The sequence below is a fragment of the Lontra canadensis genome, unplaced genomic scaffold (assembly GCF_010015895.1).
Source record: "Lontra canadensis isolate GAN:19392208 unplaced genomic scaffold, GSC_riverotter_1.0 scaffold46, whole genome shotgun sequence".
NCBI classification, from domain to species: domain Eukaryota; kingdom Metazoa; phylum Chordata; class Mammalia; order Carnivora; family Mustelidae; genus Lontra; species Lontra canadensis.
In genome coordinates, this window is record NW_022631040.1 from 9,997,324 (window position 1) to 10,019,533 (window position 22,210).

The 22,210-nt window shown below is 35.0% G+C and overlaps 1 protein-coding gene across 4 annotated transcripts in view; it reads left to right on the forward strand.

The window, feature by feature from the left end:
- The window catches only part of SPATA17 (spermatogenesis associated 17), a 178,626-nt gene that overhangs the window by 76,686 nt on the left and 79,730 nt on the right, over positions 1-22,210 (forward strand). For 3 of the 4 annotated variants that reach the window (XM_032872931.1, XM_032872934.1, XM_032872932.1), the window contains one exon: positions 20,329-20,532. The exons of the other annotated variant lie outside the window; for it this stretch is intronic. In XM_032872931.1, coding sequence (XP_032728822.1) covers positions 20,329-20,532 — 204 coding nt within the window. The remainder of the gene's footprint in view (positions 1-20,328; positions 20,533-22,210) is intronic. 4 annotated transcript variants of the gene reach the window in all.

Consider the following 22,210-nt stretch of genomic DNA (forward strand, 5'->3'; position numbering starts at 1 on the left):
ACAAAGAATGCTTTAGAAAAGGTAAGGATTTTCTAAGCCAAAATTGTATTTGTGAATTCATATATAGGTAATAAATGAAGTTATATTGTTATTTAATTTTTAATAATTTTAGGACTCTTATGCTGATATACTGACATACTCATACTGATAACCTGGTTTCAAAGTCAGTGTTAGTAACAAATCCGGTGTATATCTTAAAATAGTTCTAAAATATTTTCCCGATTTTTACTGATATTAAGTATCTCATCTTTATGCAAGCAAATATGTTAGCACTAATAGGAATTACACAAATAAATAACTAATATTGCAATGAGTGAATTAATAGACCCCTCAGGGTTTTATTAATTAAAAAGTTCAAGTCATATTAAAGCACCTTTTGTATATGTTTATTTCAATCAGAAAGCTGAACATGGTAACTTATTTGCATAAATAATCAATCACCATTTACTAGTAGTAATAAGGTTAATTTGTTGCTACAGACATAATAGGATTAGTCAATTATATTTCCCAGAAAATACTATTTGTTATGCACCCCATCACCTGTAAAACAGGATTGGGTTTAGCGCCCTTATTAAATGAACACATCAAAAAAATCTTTGTCCCTGTAAAAGTTTTATGAAAAGAAAGCTAATTTTAGTTGATTTGAATAAGTAAAATGCAAACATTGCTTCCATTTGTAAATTTAATTTATCTTTCTGCAAAGATTGATTATTTAATAAAGTTATTTATTTTGATTCAGTAACCAGTCAAACTAAATCTAACACATATAGGACACATTTCCTTTGAAGAATATCTCATTTGCAGATTTGTTTTATTCCAAATAAACTGACTTTCATTCCTGTCCTTGTTCCTGGGTAATAAATTATGTTGTCTGCTCCACCTACTGGTAGCTACATGAAAAAGGCCTATTTTTGGCTTATTAGAAGATACTGCCTCTAAAATGTTCCCAGCATTTTTAGAGATCCTCCTGGAGAACGGCAGAGTTACAGATACAAATCTAAGATTCAAGAACTATATCATAGTGTTTAGAGCTATAGATTATTATGTAGAATTATATACATTGTTTCCTGATCAGTGAAAAATATAACTTTTTTATTTCAATGTACTATAAAAAAGGACAGATATGAAATATATTCATGAGTAAGTGTAACTATATGTATTTTATTTTATAACAATGGCTTTTAATAGTTTGTACATATTCACTTTAAAACTAAAATGAAAATTTATAAATTTCATTAAAATTTGTAACATTTTATGACAATGATTTTCACATCATCACTTATATGTTTTCATTTTTTTTCTTTACTGGGTCGTTTTTATATGGCCACTGAGTTAATGGTTTTCAGTTATTTAAGATTCTTTAAAAAGACCCTATACTCCAATTAATATTAATAAAACATTGTCTTTCCTTATTTTTTGAGAGAAACAAATGGTTTCAGGAACTTTATTTTTCTAAATTGTATCAGATCACATGTGTATATGAAAGGAAAGTAGCTTAATTTAAAAAACTTAACATAACATGGGGTGCCTGGGTGGCTCAGTTCTTAAGCGTCTGCCCACATTGGGCTCCCTGCTCGGCAGGAAGCCTGCTTCTCCCTCTCCTGCTCCCCCTGCTTGTGTTCCCTCTCTCACTGTGTCTCTCTCTGTCAAATAAATACATAAAATCTTAAAAAAAAAAAAAAACTTAACGAAAATAATTGATACTCTGTTGATATGGATACCATATTGATATGGATAGCATGTCTATAAGACAATCTATAAGGTGAAAACATGTGTAAATTAAGTAATACAGTAAGCCTTCCGAGCCCTTTATTGCTTTCAACTCTTTCTCCTCAAAATCATAAATGGGGAGATTCTGTGCTTAATATGAGATTATACACCTTTAATTTGAGGTAATGAAGTAAGAGAAGAATGGCAGTCTTTCAGTGTGTACCTGCACATGGGCAAGCGTGTGTGTGTGTGTGTGTGTGATGTATCTCCGTGTATATGGTGTAGTTGGAAAGCATCTTTGGAGATCCTTCTCATAAGCCATTTTCCTTAATCAATGGCATACCACAGCAATAGTTGGGAGATCAAGTATGATATCAAAAAGTACCCCTATAGTAACTCTCTGGAACACACTTTTATACCTCTTGATCCTTATATAAAAACCACTTCTTTGGCTTAAAAATACTATTTTCCTCTCTCATTTCTATGTTGGACACCCCACTTTCTCTTTTTCCTCTCTGCTCCCTTCCCCATCTCTGTATTTCCATAATATACATGCAAAAGGGTATATGCCTTGATATTTATGGCTGTTAATCGTATCCACTATGTTGAGTATATTACATTTTTGATCTTCATGGCTTGATGCAACCTGATTTAGGGCATTCACATGGTTCATTGCTTCTGCTTTTTGGCTTTTTTTTTTCTTCTTTATGTGCTTTTTTTCTTTATTTTTCCAAATCAGTCTTTATTTTGATCAATGATCTAGACTATTCCTAGTCATCCAGATTGTTGAAATCTTTCCCTCTTTTTCATTTTCTGTGTAAAATCACAGTCTTCTTTCAATTTATTCTTCCTACTATCTTCTAAATAAATTCCATTATGTCCATTTCCTGAAGTCTGAGCAATAGTAATAATCTCTAAAATGATTTCTTTTGTTTAGTCTTTTGTTCTTTGTCCCAGTATATTTATCACCATTGGGTAAATTTTGCTAAAATAGTGCTTTTTATGTCATGTCTCTCTGCAGTTTATAAACCTCCAATGATTCCCTGTTTCCACAGGATAAAATCCAAGGTTTTCAGCATGTGCATTTGACACTCTCCAGACTGACTGTACTCTGCCTATGTATACTTAGTCTTATCTTTCTTTCATCCTCAGGGTTAGCGTCCTGATACAGTCTGATTTTTATACCCTAGAAACATTCATCACAAGGTTCCCTTTATATGATATAAATGATATAAATCATATAAATATATGATAGGTGACTTCTTGTGGCTTGTCATATTCTGGAAACTCAGAAGCTTCCCTTTACCCCACCCCCCACCCCCAAAAGAGAGTCAACATCTCACATACGTCCCACTAACACTTTGATTTTGCCATTACTTTATCGTTAAAGATATATTTCTTTTTCCCATACTAAATTAAAATACTTTTAGAAAGGAGACAGCTATTAAGGTGTTCTTATTAGTATAGCTTGGTGAAAATTAATAACTGTGAGTAGGCTATCATAAAAGGAAGGAGGAAAGTATGTCCAGAGTCCTGAGGCAATGCCTGTAGTATGAAGACCAAAATGGGCACAAGGTTGGTAACAAAGGGAGCCAGAGATAGTAAGGGATATATTGACTACGTGGAATGTCTGGGGAGAAAAGTAGATACGTAAGGCACTGAAAAATAATTAAGAGGCCATGTAAGAGAAACATGACAATTTTGCCGTTTTGCTTAGCATCACTATTTAGTATTCCTAGTTAAAAATACCACTCTAGATTCCTCTTATTTCTTTCCTACATCACACAGCATTCCCAACAATGAATTCTTAATTTTTACATTATCCACTCCCTGGTTATGGCACATTTTTTTAGGTTGAAAAGGTCTGGCAATAAAACTGAGAATTATGGAAGTAGGGAGTGGGAGTAGCTTCATAAGTCTTACTTGAAGGATCTTATATTTGTTTTTGCCAACTTCCCGGTAGTTTGTATGTTTCCATGGAGAAAAATATAAAAATAGGAACTCACCCTGACAGAGGACAGGATCCCTGATTGGAATATATTAAAGCAGCATGGAATCTTTAGAGTTTACCTTTCTAGCTCTTTTTGTTAACAGGTTAAAGAAAGCAGGTCTGGAAGATGAAGCAACCAGCCCAAGGCTGTCTAACTAGTTTATTTAAACTCTGTGGTGTTGGGGCATCCGGTGCCCCGACAGTGCAGCCACAGTGAAAACCCTAGTGAGTGTTCTGCATCTATGGTCTACACGTGATTCACCTAAATAAACTCTCTTTGGAAGGGACTTTGTCCTATGTTTATGGAGATCTCTTTATCCTTGAAAACACTAGCATTCTGCGTATGTACTGCTCCTTGAGTTACCTCAAGTCACTGAGTTCTCATTTTACCCTTTCTCTGAAATGTTTTGGTACTTAACAGGAGCGTTGATCTGAATGAATTCATGGACAAATAGAAAAACTAGGCCTTGCATGTAAGAGAATGAATGAAGCAAGCCAGCACATAATATAGATTTCTATGGTGCCTTTCTATGAATAGCTCAAAGCACTTTTAATACATTTATCCCCACAATATTCTATAACGTAGCAGTTATCCTTCTGGTGATTGAAATGCTCTTGTTTGGTACTCATTTTTCCTCTAGACACTTGGCAGATATATTCCTTCCAGAAGACTATGTAGTGCATAAAGATCTGACCTATGATCTTTGGATCCATAGTTTATGAGGCAGGTCCTCAAGTTTGCTCATTTGCTCTTGGTCCCAAGTGAACTGTCCACATCACAAAACCATCACATAATCTGTTACTATTGGCAGTCTCTGTTCAGAAAAGGCCAAGGACTGAACTAGTGTGGCGAATCAATTAGCTATTAACTTGTACATTTTATTTCCTCCCTCTTTAACATTAGAGTTTTTATTATCCTGTAGTACATGAAAGAGATAAAATTATTGTCTATTGTCATTACTCTTTGAAGAGTTAAAGTGAAAAGGTTAAAAAGAAAAGTCTTGTGTCCCCAAATAAGTCCCTTCCCTGCTCTTCCCCTTGCCATCATTTATCCATCATGCATCTAAAAAATGGAGGCAAAAATATAATAAAATTTAGAGAGACCACTCAGGTAGAAAAGTTTTCTTAGCTACATTTCTTACATATATTTTCTTTTTCAGCATGCTGCATTTTAAAAGTTATTTTAAAAAGTGTCCATTAGCAAAACACACTGTAAACCTCTCCTTGTACATGTGACAGATTCATGTGTTTTGGGGGCTGAGGCTTATACAATTTGGGGATCTATCTTCAAGAAGAAACTATATAAAGTTACAAATACAAGAAGATGAATACTTTTCATAATGAGTAAAAAAATCATTTCAAGCACATTTCAGATTTTAACATCTGAGAACACCACCCCTCTAAATATAACAGTAGGTTCATTAACTGCTTGATAGATCTATCATATTTGCTCACCATATTTTGGTCTCATGCTCTTTGATTGCCTCCTTCTTTGACAATAATTTTGTTACATTTTCTGGAGTGAAAAGAGAAAGTTATTCACTCCTTTTTGTAGGAACACTGATCTAAATTTTTCATTACTGTAAGAAAGTTAAATGATGCATTCCTATTTACACATGGTGCATTATTAAGTGTATTTTTGAAAGGAAGGATCTTCTGTTTTGTATAGAAAATGAAGAGAATCAAATTCTCCCTTTGAGAAAGCCCCACTTCTCTTCCACTAGCACGTACTTCCAGGCCAGACAGTTGAGGATGTTCCTAGTACAGTGCGGCCTGTGGTCCTGCACCTTTATTCATGATGCCTGGTGAGTCTGCCCACTGCGTTCAGGAATAGTCCCGAAAGTTATTCCTACATTGGTATTGCTAAAAAACTTTAACTATACTTGGAAGTAACAGAGGAAAAAAAACCCTCATAAATGTATCCAACCAAACCTAAATTAAATACACACCCACCTTAGCTTTTTTCCTGGTTTCATCTCCAGCATGCCCATAGCTGCTCTGGTCCCACCCAACGAAGTGTGATAGAGGATAAGTCAGAACGTAAGAGACAGAGGAATTAACTGATGTCTTACTTTCACAAATTTTACCAAATAACATAACCATGTGAACACAGTGCCAGGGTCCCTCCTTGTGTTATGGAAAGATCCTGTGAAAATGAAGACACCAGAGATTAAGGTGAATCAATTTCACTGTTACTTCACCTCTAGTTGGACTATATTTTTGTATTGTGTTAAACTTGCTCAAAGAAGTTTTAACCATTAAAACTATTTTAATTTAATTTAATTTTGTATGATAATCTTCTGTGTATCAGATATCAAATCTAACATTCAGACATTTAAATGAGCATTATTATTTTAGTCCTATCCATAAAATGGAGGCACTTGATTATTTTTAGTCCTCCATTTATTTTGTTTTATTTTTGGACATCAAAATCAGGGTCTGTCTATTTCCATCCAGCAATGAGGTGTATTTTTAATGTATTAGGTATGGGGTAGGGAGAGTTCTTACTAGGCATTAAAGGTATTAAACAATTACCTATACATATACACATCTGTATATGTATATGTGTTATATATACATATGTGTATATACATATACAGATACAGGCTTATATAAAATTTCAAATACAGCTTTAATAGAAAATTCAAAAGTCAGAAAAGAATTACAAAAAATTTGTAACAAAAGTAGTTCCCATTCTCTACCTTAATGTAAAATGTTTCTTTACTTACCTTTATACTCTAGTGCACCATATTTTAAACTGTATTGTATACAGATATTTTACACAAAGTAATTAGCAGTTAACTGGTATATGTTTCTTTCTATTAGTTTTTATAAAATTTGTTATCGGTATATTAATTATAATCAATTTTTTCAGCTTCTTCATTGATTAGTGAAGACTGAGTTTTTGGTCATTCCTTTTGCTATCCCTAATTATAATGCAATGAATCTAAAACTTAGAAACTCAAGGAAATTACACCATTGCTCTAACTAGATTTGATGAAATAATTAGGGCTATAATGGTTTATAGATTTGAAGATTTATTCCCACTATTATTATGACTAGTTTTCTATTTTTAAGATACTTTAGAAATATTTTAGAATGAGACCAGTTAGAAGTTAGGTGCTGTTATAATGGATAAATAATGAAGACGTAGAATTTGTCAGCTCATGGTTTATCTTAGCTCTTCAATAAGTCTAGAAGAATAACTTTGTATAGATAAGTTCTGCTCACCCCATGTTCTTAATATTTAAATTCACTCTTTTGGATTGGTAAATGTTAGAAATATTTCCACTGAATAGCTGAAGGCCAGAATTTAAAATCTCAGGCTTTGGATGAATCCATCTTCTTTCTTTAATTCTTCTTCTTCTTCCTTTAATCTTCTGTGTATCTCTATTCCTAACCCTTATACCCTATAATCAAAAACTATTGTTTTTGGGTAAAAACTGGCGACACAGTGTAAAACTGGGGACAGAGAGAGTTTATACTTTCAAATATTTTCTTAAAATGAACTCTTAACTAAATGATCAAGATACTCAAATATTGACTAATGTAGTTTATTAAGGTCACTATTAAGAGCATGAATATCCTTAACTTTTGAGTGTAAATTAAGGTATAGTCCAACATGGTAAATCATCTATGACCTTGAGATTTTATGCAATATAAAGCAAGTAAATATTTTAAAAGACATAGAAAGTGTGTACAATATTTCATATATGTATTAGAGTCACAAAAGAAACATAAACAAAGAGGAAGTGAAATTGTTTATTTAAAAATTATACTAAAAATTAGTTTCAGGGCACCTGGGGTGGCTCATTCCGTTATGCAACTGACTTAATCTCAGCTTAGGTCTTGATCTCTGAGTCATGGCTCAGGTCTTGGTTTTGGGGTTGTGAGTTTGGGCCCCACATTGGTCTCCCATGTCAGCCATTGAGCCTACTTTAAAAAAAAATTAGTTTCGTTTTGGTGTGAGAAACATGACTTTAAATATTTTAGTATAAAGTGGCAGGTTTTCTGTTAAATAGTCTTACCAATTGGTGTTTCTATTTACATATCTTTTGACAGTTGGAAGTATTTCACTCAAAAAGGAGTTATCTATATAATATCACAGCAGACAGTAAACAAAAAGATGAGTAAATGGAAGGAAGGTGTGAAGAAGGGAGAAAAGAGAAATAATTTGTCTTTAAATCTTAATCTGTTAATATCTCTTGGGCCTAAAATAAATAAATTGCAGGTCTCAATAGATGTTATTATATTCAAAGGAGAGTCTTGCTGAAAGGATATGATCGCTCTTAGTTTAGAGAAAAGTAATATTTTCAAGGTGCTTATATAATGTAAAACATTCATTTATAGTTTTAGTCCCTTTAAAGAGTTGAATGTTAAAATTTTTTCTCTTAAATTTATTCAGCTTTATTTTCTACCTCCTTTTAAATTAGTACCTGTATATATGCATATGATTTCAATATTAATATATCTTTGAAATAAATTATGAGTCATTAATATAATCTTGTACTCATATTTGTTGTCTATGCTTATGCTATATATGCATAAGTTGATTTATGGTCATCTGAATTAGTCTTAAATTTGTATCATTAAAATGATTCAGTTTGGGGCACCTGGGTGGCTCAGTGGGTTAAAGCCTCTGCCTTCGGCTCAGGTCATGATCTCAGGGTCCTGGGATTGAGCCCCACATCGGGGTTTCTGCTCAGCTGGGAGCTTGCTTCCCTTCCTCTCTCTGCCTGTCTGTCTGCCTGTTGTGATCTCTCTCTGTCAAATAAATAAATAAAATCTTTTTAAAAAAATGATTCAGTTTATTTTAGCTGGTTTGGTTATTTATATATCCATACCCAAATCAGCTTCTCTGTCGACAGTTATCTGAATGCTAATATTGTGGTTGGGCCTTCCCTGACCTTGCAAGGTATGGTTGTTGCTTTTTTCCTCCATGTCTTCATATAACATTTACTATTGGTGTTATGATTATATCTGCTTCCTTCTAACATAGGTAAATTCGTAAAAGAGAACAACATTGTCACTTTAATATCCCCAATTTCTAATATTGGAGTCATGATATTTCTAATACATGTCCTAATTCTGATTTATAATACTTTCATATTCAAAACAAGAAAGGCAGCTTTTATTTCAGTCCTAATTATTCACTATTTCTTCTCTGAATTAAATAAAAACTATAGATAAGACAATTATTTTGACAGATGTAATAATTTTTAGTAACTGATACCTGTGTTTGGTAAAATATATTCTGTGTGATTTTTAAAAAGGCAAATCTTATATTCAAAGAAAAGGCAAAGAGAACACTAACATTTTCTTTTCATTCTGTAATGTCCCAAATTAAGCCAAGTTACATAACTAGAGTGAAGAAGATGAAATTCAAACTATGATCTGGCTATCTTGAAAACCATGCTTTGGTTTCTTTAAGGTATGGTTTAAAGAGGGCTGAGAAAGGTCCTAGCTCAACATTATTATATATATATATATATATATATATATATATATATATATATACACACACACACATTATTTTATATATATATATACATATATATATATATCTTTAAATTTCTGTTTATTTGATGACAGTTACTAGACAATATATTCGGCATTATTAGCTTTTGATGTTTTGTGTGTGTGTGTGTGTGTGTGTATTAGCTTATCAGTTCCTTTAAGCATCAGGAGGTGGAGGCGTAAGTCTAACATGCAGGGCCTTCTCACAGGAAGGCAAGCAAGCCTCATGGGCACTCTGGAGAGCTGTTGGGCAATGATTTTGTCTTCTAGAGGAAAAGAACCATGAACCAGAGGAATAAGGGTGGGTACTTATATCATCTATTAAGCATTTTCATCTTGGGGTGCCTGAGTGGCTCAGTTGGTTGAGGGTTGGATTCCTGATTTTGGCTCAGGTCATGATCTCAGGGTCATGGGATCAAGCTCCCAGTTGGGCTCTGTGCTCAACAGGGAGTCTGCTTTAGATGATCTCTCTCTCTCTCTCTCTCTCTCTCTCTCTGCCTCTGCCCCTCCCCTACTGCTTCCCCACCTCTAAAATAAATTAATCTTTTAAAAATAAGTATTTCTGTCTTTGAGGCATCAACTGAAATTCTGAAACCACAGATATCCTATTCAACATGATTATACATCATTTTGTGATCATATGATTTGAGATAAAGAAATATCTATAAGAATGTAAATGTTTTTGCCATATCTCTCTTGCTCTAACTAGTAATGTAATATAAAGGTCAGTGAGGTTGAAGGAGTCAAAGAACTGTGAGGCTTACTGTTGGGATGGGTCACCCCCTATACATGGAATCCCAGAGTACATAGTAGAAAGGAAGACTGAACTAAATGCCAAAGGCTATCATGAATATGGGCAAATGACCAACAAGTCTGTTAATGATAACCACAAGGAGGGATAAGAGAGTGCATATTCAGATTGCAAGAAAGTTGATGAGTAGTGGTTTGAAAAAGACATTGGGGAACTAAGAAAACACAAATCTCTCTGTAGTCACTATGATACAGGGGAGTACTAAAATGCTTTGTCCAGTAGGCCTGCTCTAGAGGCGAAGGAAGATTCAGTCATAATGAAGAAATATATTTATTGAAAAGTTTGGGGGCAAAGAGAAATTGTTTAGCATAGATGTGGAGAAGGGTTCCATGGGGCAAGGTTGAAAGGATCATAGACAAGGGATCAGAAGTATTGAGAAAAGGAACAGGGTAGTTGAGGATGAGCATACCAGAGAATATAAAGGAGAGTAGGGATTCATTTGGCGGACAGTTATTTGGGCATGAACAATTTGACAGTAAAGCAAATAGATAAATAGTTATTTGATCCGATTACCTCTTATTGTAGAGAAATTTAAGTCGCTCTGCCTGTTCTTTATTTTCATTAGTACAGTAATAATGTGATGGACTGAAAGTGAATTAATGGATTAAAGTACAAGGGAGGTATTATTTCCTCATATTTTTGAAATGAGGAGTGAAATGAAAAGCTCACATAAAAACTTGCGAAATAACCCAGTGGTACACCCCAAAAGCCAGAGACTAGCCTATTATTCATTTTAGACCAGATCAGTTTTTTGATCAAGACATTGTGTTGGCCAACTCCCTTCGATTAAATTACTTTCCTCTAATTATGTTTGTGTCCAAATTGTGTTACCACCAGAGGGGCTTTTGAGTTTGAGTTTGAGATAAAAGATAACAGGTTTGTGAAGCATAGTGGAGTTTTCTGGGCTCCCTACCACCAAGGAGGTCAAAGCAAAATAAGGAAGCAAAAGATAACGTAAAAAAGATAAAATTTTTATTGAAGGATAACACAGAAAAGTGCAGAAATACTAAAGACTCAGCTTAGTGATCACAAAGTGGCAGGTATAATCTGTACCTAATAGGTACTAATTAATAATTTCCATACAAGAAGCCACAGGTTTACCAAACATGACTGTGAGAGCACAGTAGTCTAAAAATGAGGTGGTCTTTGAGATCTGGTCACGAGATTATAGCCAACCATATTAAGGCAGCATAGCATTTCCCCATGAGGCAGTCAATCCTATACTTTGATAAAACCTTAAAATGGCTTCCCCCTGTTTGCTTAAGAAATTTTTCTTCAAAGACTCTTGGGAAATCAGTGTCTTGCAGAGCCCCAGATAACACTGGGAATAAAGTTTGACAAATGCTCCATTCTATTAGTACATTTTCTTTAACAAAAGAAAATTTTCAATTCAGTTTGCCTGTTTCTGTGATGCTAAGTATTTTTCTTTTAGCAACTAATTGTCTTGAAAGGCATCTTTTAAACCCAAACCATGAAATCATTTTTCAAATGAAATCACTATCGAAGAATTGAGTAAAAGAAAATAGTAGGTTTCTGAGGGGGGAACAGTGGTATATAAGGGAAGTTTTGAGGTGGGTGGTGGTTACAAAAACATGCTTTACTGTTTTTCTTAGGTCATTCAGACTTCAGTAGTACGTATAATAAGCCAGCACAGAATGTGTAGAAATTGCATGTTAGAGGCATGGCAATAGGGAGTTTTCAAATCACTGTGGAACTGGGTGTCCACTTTCACTGCTCTACTCAGAATACTTCTTGATAAAGACACCAGGAATCTCCTGTTTATAAATCCACAGGATCTCTGGGAGATTTATACAGTGTGGTATTGGAACTTCCTTTGACCTTGGTGACACTACGGTCAGCCTTCTATCTTTGATCATTTCTTCTCAGTCTTCTTCAGTTGTGTATTCAATAGAATTCAGTATATATCTTTTCTCTGATATTATATGGGATTATTTGTAGTTCTTTAATATCGAAGTTATTTAAAGTTTCTGTTCCTTTGCACATCTTGCTGTTTTCTGGAATGCCTTCCCTCACCTTACACACCAAGCACATCCCTGCTCAAATACCAGCCATCCTAACCCCACAGAGCAGTCTATTCTCAGTATAAGTATTTATACATATCAATGCTAATTTCAGTATTTTATAATTATTTGTAAACTGTCAATGCTGTGACTCAAATGGAAAAGCAGGAATCAAAGCCAAATCTGGAGAGTGCCAAGGCAGCAGATAGAGGAGGGGAGGAGGTAAATGAAGCTGTATTGAGGGGGTAAGGTAGTTTGCTACATGTTGGGGAAAGGAACAGGCCTAGAAAAATTTCCTAAGCAAGAAAATAAGCAGCTTTCATTCAGTCCTTGTAGGGATCAGTAGAATAGTGACTTAAACATTTATAGGGAATTGTTTAGTGGGGAAGATTTCCCAGAAAGTACTATACATGGAGTCTTCTCAGAAATTCTTTCAAAATGCAATATAGTTAAAGGGAAATCCTGGTGGGGTTTGGGAGGTGGGTGCAATGTTCTTTAGTCCCAAGAATTTCTTAGTTATCATAATATTGCCATATTTTAGAAGACTCAAATTAGTCTCCATTTCTTTTTCTTTCCTCACATTCAAAGAATTACGATGTGATTTGTGCCACAAGAACACAATTTGCTTCTGTGGAGGTCACCTGTCACCTTCTAATTACCATGCCAGTTGTGCATTTTTGTCCTCATGCTGTTCCACCTCTCCTGAGCTTCTGACACTGCTGACCTCCTTCATGAAACGGTCTTCTCCCTTGTGTACTGCCTCTGCTCCCTCACTGTTTGCTCTTTTGAGTGTCCTTCATGGGCATTTCTTCTCCCACTTATTTCTTGTATGTGCACACTCCTAAGACTGTTCCCCTGAATTCCCTACATGCTTTCCCCCAGTGACCCCATCCATTTTCAGACCTTCAGATATTTTTACTCAGAAAACACTCCAGTCACTATGACCTCATTCCCAAGTTCCAGACCTACTATTACAACTATACACTGGACCTTTCAACCTGGATTTTTGGGAGTGCTCCATTCTGATAACTCCAAAACGGGTAATAATACTCCTGCATAACTACTCCTCTTTCTACCTTCTCTGCTTGGGTTCTAAGCCCAAGTTTTTCTGTAAGTCCACATTCTCTTATGTTCTTTTTAATAAACATTATGATCCATGTCTTCTGATTTTGTTTCTACAGAATGCTCCCTATCCATGTCATTCTTCTGTTTCCAATGTTCTTTCGTCTTACCGTTCAATAAGCAGTCGTCACCTCCTTTACAGACTTGTGGTCCATTTCACTTACTCATTCACATAAGCATGGATTGCTTGTCTACCCTGAGCCAGGTATTGAGACAGGCAATGTTCCATGTTTTTTCACCTCTCTAGATTCCCAAGAATGGAATTGTTGTATTATATACTAAGCATATGTTTTCCTATTTTTATAGGCTTTTAAGAATTTGAGCAGTTTTGGGTTCACAACAGATTTGGTCAGGAAGTTGCTATACATTCATTACCCCCACACATCATTATTACCCAAAGTCCATAGTTTAAATTAGGGTTCACTCGGCATCTTGTCTTGCTTGCATCATTTCTGAGGGAAAGTTGGATGTGATCCTTGTCTTTGCATCCTCTGTTGTTAAGGTGCTTACCACCTCTGCTTCTCACAGATTTCCTTATCTTTGATTCTTAGAAGTTTGAATATGATATGCCTCTCTATATGTTTGTGTGTTTATTTGTCATTTCTTTTACTTGGTGTATTCGCTGAGCTTCTTGGATCTGCGGTTTAGTGTCTGGTATTAATTTGGGGGAATACTCAGTCATTATTACTTCACAGATGTCTTCTGTTACTTTCTCTCTTCCTTCTAATGGGTTACCATTATGTACATGGTATATACCTTTTGAAGTTGTCCTACCTTTCTTGGATATTGTGTTATACATATATTTAAACATTTATTTTTATTTGGGAGAGAGAGAGAGCACGAAGGGGGAAGGGCAGAGGAGAGGAAGAGAGAATCTCAGGCAGACTCTGCATGGAGCACAGAGCCCAACTTGAGGCTCAGTCTCACAACCCTGACATCACGACCTGAGCTGAAACCAGGAGTTGGGTGCTTAACCATCTGTGCCACCCAGGAACTCCTATTCTGTTACATTTTTATCAGATTTTTTTCTTTGCCTTCCCATTTTGGAATTTTGGAATTTTCTGTTGACATATCCTCAAATTCAGAGATTCTTTAATCAGCCATGTCCTATCTACAAATAAATCCATCAAAAGCAGTCTTCATTTCTGTTACCATGTTTTTGATCCCTGGCATTTCTTTTTGATTATTAGAATTTCCATGTCTCTGTTTTCATTGCCTACCTGTTCTTGCCTGCTATCTACTTTATCCACTAGATCCCTTAACATATTAATCATAGTTGTTTTAAATTTCTATCCTGATAATTCCAGTGTGCCTACCATATCTGAGTCTGGTTCTGATGCTTGCTCTATCTCTTTATGTTGTTTTCACCTGTGTTTTCATGGAGTTTCTGTAGGCCTGCTTCAGACTTCTTCCTAAATTTACCTTCTAAGGGAGAATGTGAAAATCAATAGATTTCCATTTTATGCAGAATTAATTATAATTTGCAGCCTTCTAGAGTTTGGCCCCAGTTTATCTTTATAAACTCATCTTTGATTATAGCTTCGTACATAAACCCGCCAGTGTGATATTCACTGAACAACTGCTCTGTGTTTTACCACAAATATGTTTGTCTTTATTTTTACCCTTCCCTTAGTCTGCAATGCCTGTCTTCCCTTTTTATTGCCAACATCCTACCCACCTTTAGAAGAAAGTCAAATATTTTTCCACAGTTTTCTAAAAGATGTATATAGTTGTACTGTAACCTCTGGTATAAACCTCTTTTACAATAATAATTAGTGGGTACTTACTACAGGGTGGTTATGTTATTGTCAGTCACAAAATTGCTGTCCTGGCCCTCCCCTCCCCCACCACTGAGAATGGCTTGGTGGGAGGGATCACTTTTCATTCATCTGTACCCACTTTAGATCCAGTAAAGTGTTTCTAAGTTAGTAGGTGCTAAATATTTATTGAATTGAATTAGCATATAGAGGATGGTGTTTTATTTAAATTTCATTGTTTTAATCAATACTTAATGAAAATATTTTAACATGTGATACCAGTGATTAGGATATCAGAATGATCATAAAGGTCATTTGTTAAACTAATGAAGCCAGCTACCTCAGGGATCTTCATTTAACATGACCCCACTCTGTACTTTGACTCAGAACAGTTAAAAATTCAACTTCTTCATTGAAGTCACAGAAAAACATCTGTAGTTAGTAATATTTTTTTCTTTATAAATCTTGCTTTGTATAGATAAGTTTTATACCAAATACATTCATTGTGAATCCCAAGTGTTTCCATGATATCCTTCTTTGTTCTGGGATACAGTATCGGAGGGTTAACATGGTGGTTGTCTGAAATGCATGTGGAAGCAGAACTGTGGTGTGGTGGTGAGAAATGACCATGTTTCCTTTTAGTTCTCAGCAAGAGTAATTGAATGTGGAATATCTTACTAAACACTGGACTGTGACAGTGTGTTAACACTCTATCTCCTAACAGCAGGGCAATTATTTGCTGAGTGGGATTTTTATAAATCCCCTGGCCCTAGTGTGTCCTGATAATTATGATGAAGTGCGTTGGTCAGTGTTGATTCAGCAGTCCCTACCCTCACAAATACTTCATTCACAGTTCTCTGGCCCACTTTGACTTTTCTCGTTAGTAGAGATCTTTACTGCTCTTCTCTGCTGGCTTGGTGTCTAGTTTTTAAAATAATTTTGATTAAAGCTTAGAATTCTGAACATATTTTAATCAGCCCCCCACCTTTTAGAACTGTGTATCTCCTAGTATTCACAAATTCTGAATCCTGATGCAAGAAAATATTTCTTGATTTTTTCCCTTTATGTGGCAATCAGCTCCCGTTTGCAGTGTGATTGACATTTGCAAAAGTAAAACTTGAATCCTCCCACCTATCCTGTATACTTCATAGTTCCTCATTCCTGAGTGAGCAGTTACTTGGAAATTACGAGGGATTATTATTTCTCATATGGTAAAATATGGAAAGACTAACCATTGGGCTTTGGGAATTGTTGGTGTACAAAATCGTGTTTCAGATTCTTTTCATTTTACAGCAACTTGTTTTGGAAGTAAACCTCAATAACAAAGAAAAGAGGGGAGAATTAGAATATAGCCTCCCTCAGGCAATTACAAAATGAAGGTCTGTGGATGAGTGGAAAATGACTGTAAATACATTCTCCATGAAATAAAACAGTAGATGCTCCAAATCCGCCATCCATTTGCTTGTAAACCAATTGCATTTCTAAAGTACTTTCCCATGCAATACTTCTAAGTCTAAAGAATAAAAACTGAGAAGAAAAGAGCAACTGATAGATGGTTAGAAATATGGGATGGTTCAAAATATTAATGTAATGCTAAGGGTGACTGGGTAACAAATGGTACATTTGCTCGTTGCTCAACCTGACATAATTAATATTCCAGGTCATGCTTAAGTTCCCATGATGGAGGGTCTGAAGGGGGGAATTCAAGAAAAATATATATCTATTATATAACTCATTGCCTTTTTTTCCCCCTTTTGACGAGTCAGAATCATAGCCTTTAAAAAAAATCGTGCTTTCACACCTCATTTGCCGTATTCACCACTGGGCCACCAGTCAGCAGCCCAGCCTGATGCAAGGAGGTCAGTAAGAAGCTATTAGCGGAGTCCTCTCCTGAGATTTCTTGGGTCTTATTGAGTTGAATGTTAGCATGACAGTACTGCAAATAACTCAGTTGTAGGCTTTTTTTTTTTTTTTAAACAGTTAGCACAGATTTCCCAATAGTGTTGGTCACTCTAGAAAATTATTGCTGAAAATGAAGTCCCAAAAGCTAGCTTGGCAGTAGCCTTTCTAAGTTGTGAAAAATGTGAAAACTGAAAAATATGTCATGGTCCCTTAGGATTAACTTTGTCTTTTGTGACTCATAGTAATATTTTGAAAAATCAACAACAAACCATTATTCACAAGTGGCTTACAAATGATAAAATGTAGCAATTGAGACAATAGTAAGTTAAGGTTGTTTTATTTACTTAAAGAAGTAATAGCTAAATGCATACTGTATCAATATAAATAAATAGGGTATTTGCTTGCAGTCGGATCGAGAGAGGGCTGGACCATTTTCATTGACGTAAGTTAGCAACTGTATTAAATTAATTTCTAAAATAACTGACACCTTGAAGATTTTAAATGATACATTTTAAATTCAATTAAAATATATTTTCTACCTATATTTGATTTAAATTGCAAAGAGAATACACATGAGGAGGTCTCTATATAGGTTGCAAAATATAATTTAAGAAAGCTATCATGTCTACTGATCTATTTGCATTTCCCATCTAGCCTATGTATACATGTGCATGCAAATGTGGAAGGAGACCAAAGAAGATTTCTAATGGGGTAAAGTTAATGGCTGGTAGCAGTTATTCAAATAGATAGATATTTTTAACTGATAAATTATAATCTAGTTAAATTCTATGTATTTTACTATTTTAATCTGCAAGGTTGTAGAAATGATTAACAGACTTGAGTCAGCCAGATCATCCCTAAATAGGATGGCATACTCCTATCTTTTTCATAGACTATGGAAATTTAGTTATATTTGTGTCAGAATAGTATTTTTAATGTAATATTTGTTGGTTTTCTTCTCATTATGATTGATAGATTCTCATCATAGAAATTCACCCTAAAAATCATCTTAAAAATTATCACCCACTTCAAAATTACACTAAGAACTATTTTAAATATATGTGTCCTTACTTTTATTAACATCATTTAAACTGTTTATGCATCTGCCTCGTTTGATATTTGGTGTTATAGTGAGAGAATATTAGCATGATGTTAAATATGGTTTATACAATTGCCTGTAATGTTTCAATACTTTTTTTCTTGTATAAATTATATAGGGGAAAAATCCCAAAGAAAACCCAGTTCAAAAATATTTTTAAAGATATGTAAGTATATTTACAATTGGCTTTATCTAATAAAATTCAGTTGAGTTGGAGGTGACTCAAATGGGTCTTTGATAATTTAGTTCTAGATCACAGTGTATTTGAAAGCACAGCAAAACTGATATAGTAAGAAAGATAAAAGGGGTATAATCTGTAATTCTTTGAAAGAAGTTGATAAGATTTTGAAATAAGCCTCAAACATTTTCTTGAGATCTTGATTTGGCTTTGGAAAAGAAGAGTAAAATAGAGGCTTCATGGGTCCTTCGGCAGGGTGCTTTGTTTTTGAGTATCTGCTATGTGCCCAGGACTCCAGAAGGCCGTACGGATACAAAAATACCTAAAACAGAGGCCCTGTGCTCCAGCTGCTTGTTTAGGGAAGGTTGATACACACAAAGATAACTGTGAAACAACATGGTAGGTAGGTAGGAACTCTGACAGAGTTGTCCCCAGGCTCTTAATGGAGCATCAGGGATAGGACACTGAATCTAGCCTCTGTTGGTATTAGAAGAAGGTTAACATTTAATTGAAATATTAGGCCAGAAATATAAAATTTTCTTTTTCTTTTTTACTTTTTTTAGATTTTATTTATTTATTTATTTATTTGAGTAAGAGAGCAAGAGAGAGAGAGAGCACTAGAAGGTGGGAGGGATGGAGGGAGGGAGTGAGAGAGAAGCAGATTTTTTAAGGGGGAGTGAGAGAGAAGCAGATTCCCTGAGCAGGGAGCTGGATGTGGGACTAAGTCCCAGGACCCTGAGATCATGCCACCCAGGCGTCCCAGGAATATAAAATTTTCTAAGATAGTTTTTCAAAGACAAGGATCTTAGGTAATCATAATACTTTGGAACTGCTGATTCCATCAGTAAGTACAGTGACCAGAAAAATTTCTGCATATAATGGTAGCATAAGAGAAAGGCAGGAAAATATATTTAGGAAAAATATATTTAGGAAAAATATATGGGTTTAATCGATACATTCTTTACCTTAGTCCAGAGAGTCTACACAGGAACCAAATAAGTCATACTCTCCTTTAAAATATACTTTTTCTGGGGCACCTGGGTGGCTCAGTTAGTGAAGCGTCTGCCTTTGGCTCAGGTCATGATCCCACGGTTCTGGGATTGAGCTTGCGTCCGGCTCCCTACTCAGCCAGGAGTCTCCTACTCCCTCTCCTTCTGCCCCTCCCCCTCAATTAAACTTATAATCTTTATAAAAGTAAAAAAATAACTTCCTTATGAGTATGAATTTGTATATATGAAAAGAGTATCAAAATATGGTTCTATGCTGTTTGTATATTCATACACCACTGAATTTTCAGAAAATGAATATCTGCTAAACTTGAATTTAACATTTGTTATAGATACATCTTTTGAACCTCTATTGCATAGCAGGTGCATGCTAACAAAGTTGACTTTTGATATAATATTTGACAAGATCGGTGAAAGAACATTAATGATTGATATTGACACTACTAATATGACACTACAGAAATACAGTACCTAATATAAAATACCAGTTTATTATTATTTTTTTAAGATTTTTATTTTATTTTTTTGTCAGCAAGAGCAAGTGAGAGCACAAGCAGGGGAAAGTGCAGAGGCGGAGGGAGCAAGGAGCCTGATGCAGGGCTCAATCCCAGAACCCTGGGATCATGACCTAAGCAGAAGGCAGATACCTACCCAACTGAGCTTCCCAGGCATCTCCAAATTTGATTATTATTTTACGGTAGAGAACTTAAAATAGCTGCTGTTAAATAGGGTGTATAATGTGTAATCATTAAAGCAACCAAGTATTTATTGAGTGCATATTTTGTGCCTGAAACTGGTTCAAGCATTGCATATTTGAGTTTGTGTGAGTGAATGTGTGACTTATGGGTAAGATTAAATATACATACACATAGTTAACAGAAGGAATGATTTAAGGTCCTTCTGCAATTTTTTTCTAAAATACGGTTATATTAAATGTGCCATATATGCCAGGTAGAAGCTATTGCTTACTGATTTTTAACATTTTTAGTCTTTAAATATGAATGACTCTGAAACTGTTGGTCTGGAGTATAGACAAAGTGAGTATTTTGTAATCCCCATAGATGAATTTAAAGCTAACCTCTAGTTAAGAACTAGAGTTCTACTTAAAAATTGTCCTTAAACATATAAAAAATTTTTATGATACAACTTCATCTTCCTTTTATTTCCTGTGAAAAGTTAAAAATAAAAATAAAAATTATGTTCTTTTCTTTCAGATTCCAGGTATATACAATTCACCATTCAGAAAAGATCCTGATCCCTGGGAGTTGCGATTACAAAAGGCAAAGCCTTTAACATCCCAAAGGTCTAAAGTTAAAGAGAAGCACTGGGTCAACCCGAGCAGTTGGCTGGAGTGTACCAGTGCCCGTTCCTTTCCTCGATCAGAAATTCTGCCACCCATTGATAGGAAACAATGTCAGGTACTCATTAGTCCTATAGAAGAATCCTGTCCATGATTGTATTCTTGCTGTTTTTTTTTTTTAAGTTATTGTTTTGTCTTTGTGACAAGAAAGGAAAGTTATTTTTTATGGAATCTAATTTTAAATAATAAATATAAGGTATGTGGAAGATATATATGAGGGAAGTCATCAAATAATTCTATGGTACTGAATTTTATTACTTGAAATATGAAGTTAAAACGTTAAGATTCTTGGCTAGGATCTAGCCTTTTTCTTTAAAAACATTGTTCTAACAGTACTTCTTATAACATGTTGCTTGACAAATAGTGATGTATTATCAACTTAACTTCTCATCTGATGATTCATATCTATGTACAGCTGTAAACATAATTTAAAAGTATAAGTTCAGGGAATTACGGTGGACCCAAAACAATGCAAGAATCAGGCAGAGACAAAAAAAAAAAAAAGAAAGAAAGAAAAAAAAAATCTTCCCTGTGGGTTGCTGTAGAGCTAGAGTGGCAAACGACTTCCTAGGGCTATAGCGTGGAGTGGGTTGTATTGCGTGAAGATAGGCCCTTTCCCAAAGGCCCCAGTGAGCAACAGTTCTAGCATCTCCATCGATATTTAACCTGGAGTAGACAGCTGCCTCCAGGGGACATCAACCTAGGATTGGGTTGATTTGGGTTCACATGGCCAGATTCCCAGAACTCCCATCTAGTAGTTCCCTACACAGGCTTTCCTCTGTATATCTTTTGCTATGTAATAAATAACTTGAAAACCTGATGGCTTAAGCCAAAGACATTTCTTATCTTGCAGTTTCTGTGGGTCAGTGTTGTAGGTCCAGCTTAGGTGAGAGCCTCTGACTCAAGATCTGTCATGAAGTTGCCGTCAGGGGTCAGGCAAGACTGTGATTTCATGTGAAAACTCAGCTGTAGGGAAGAGCAGGAGGATGAGGAGAGCCAATGGTTGCTTGTGGTCATAGCTTAGTGCCTTCTCGAATTGGCCTCTCTACAGAGCTGCCTCCCTGGCAGCTGGCTTCCATCAGGGGAGTGATCTAACCGAAAGTTAGAGACTTCTCAAGACAGAAGTCACAGTCTTTTTATGACCTCATGCCACAAGTGACCTCCTATTATGCCATATTTTGTTTTTTAGAAGTGCTTAAGTCCAGTCCACACAGGGGTTTGAATCCTAGAAAGTGGGATCATTGAAGGTCATTTTAGAGACTGTTTTTCACAACCCCAACCATTTCATCAGCTTGCTAAACACAACTTCTTCTATGCCATAAAGTAATTTCCACTTTGCTATAATTATTTGTGATGTTATGTATTCACTTCCTATAATTGGGTCTTTTATTCCCTTTATTTGTGCATTTTTTTGCTCTCTTAAAACTACTAATCGATAATACTATTTTTTAAAAAATACTATTAACTGATGGCTTATACTATATTATAGAAAGAACTTTAAAAAAAAGCTCTCCAAAAAAACATAGAAGTTGAGAGTGTCCCCTCTTTCTGAAATAAAGTGGGAGTGTGGGGAGAGTTGAGCAAAGGAACAAAAGAGAGATAATTGGAAAGTTTTTAGTTTATTTTGGAACATACCTTCAGAGTATGGTTTCATTATTCTTTTCAAAATATAGGTTATACCAGTATTCTAATAAAGACATTTTAAATAGCTTTTAAAAAAATATAACATAAGTTTT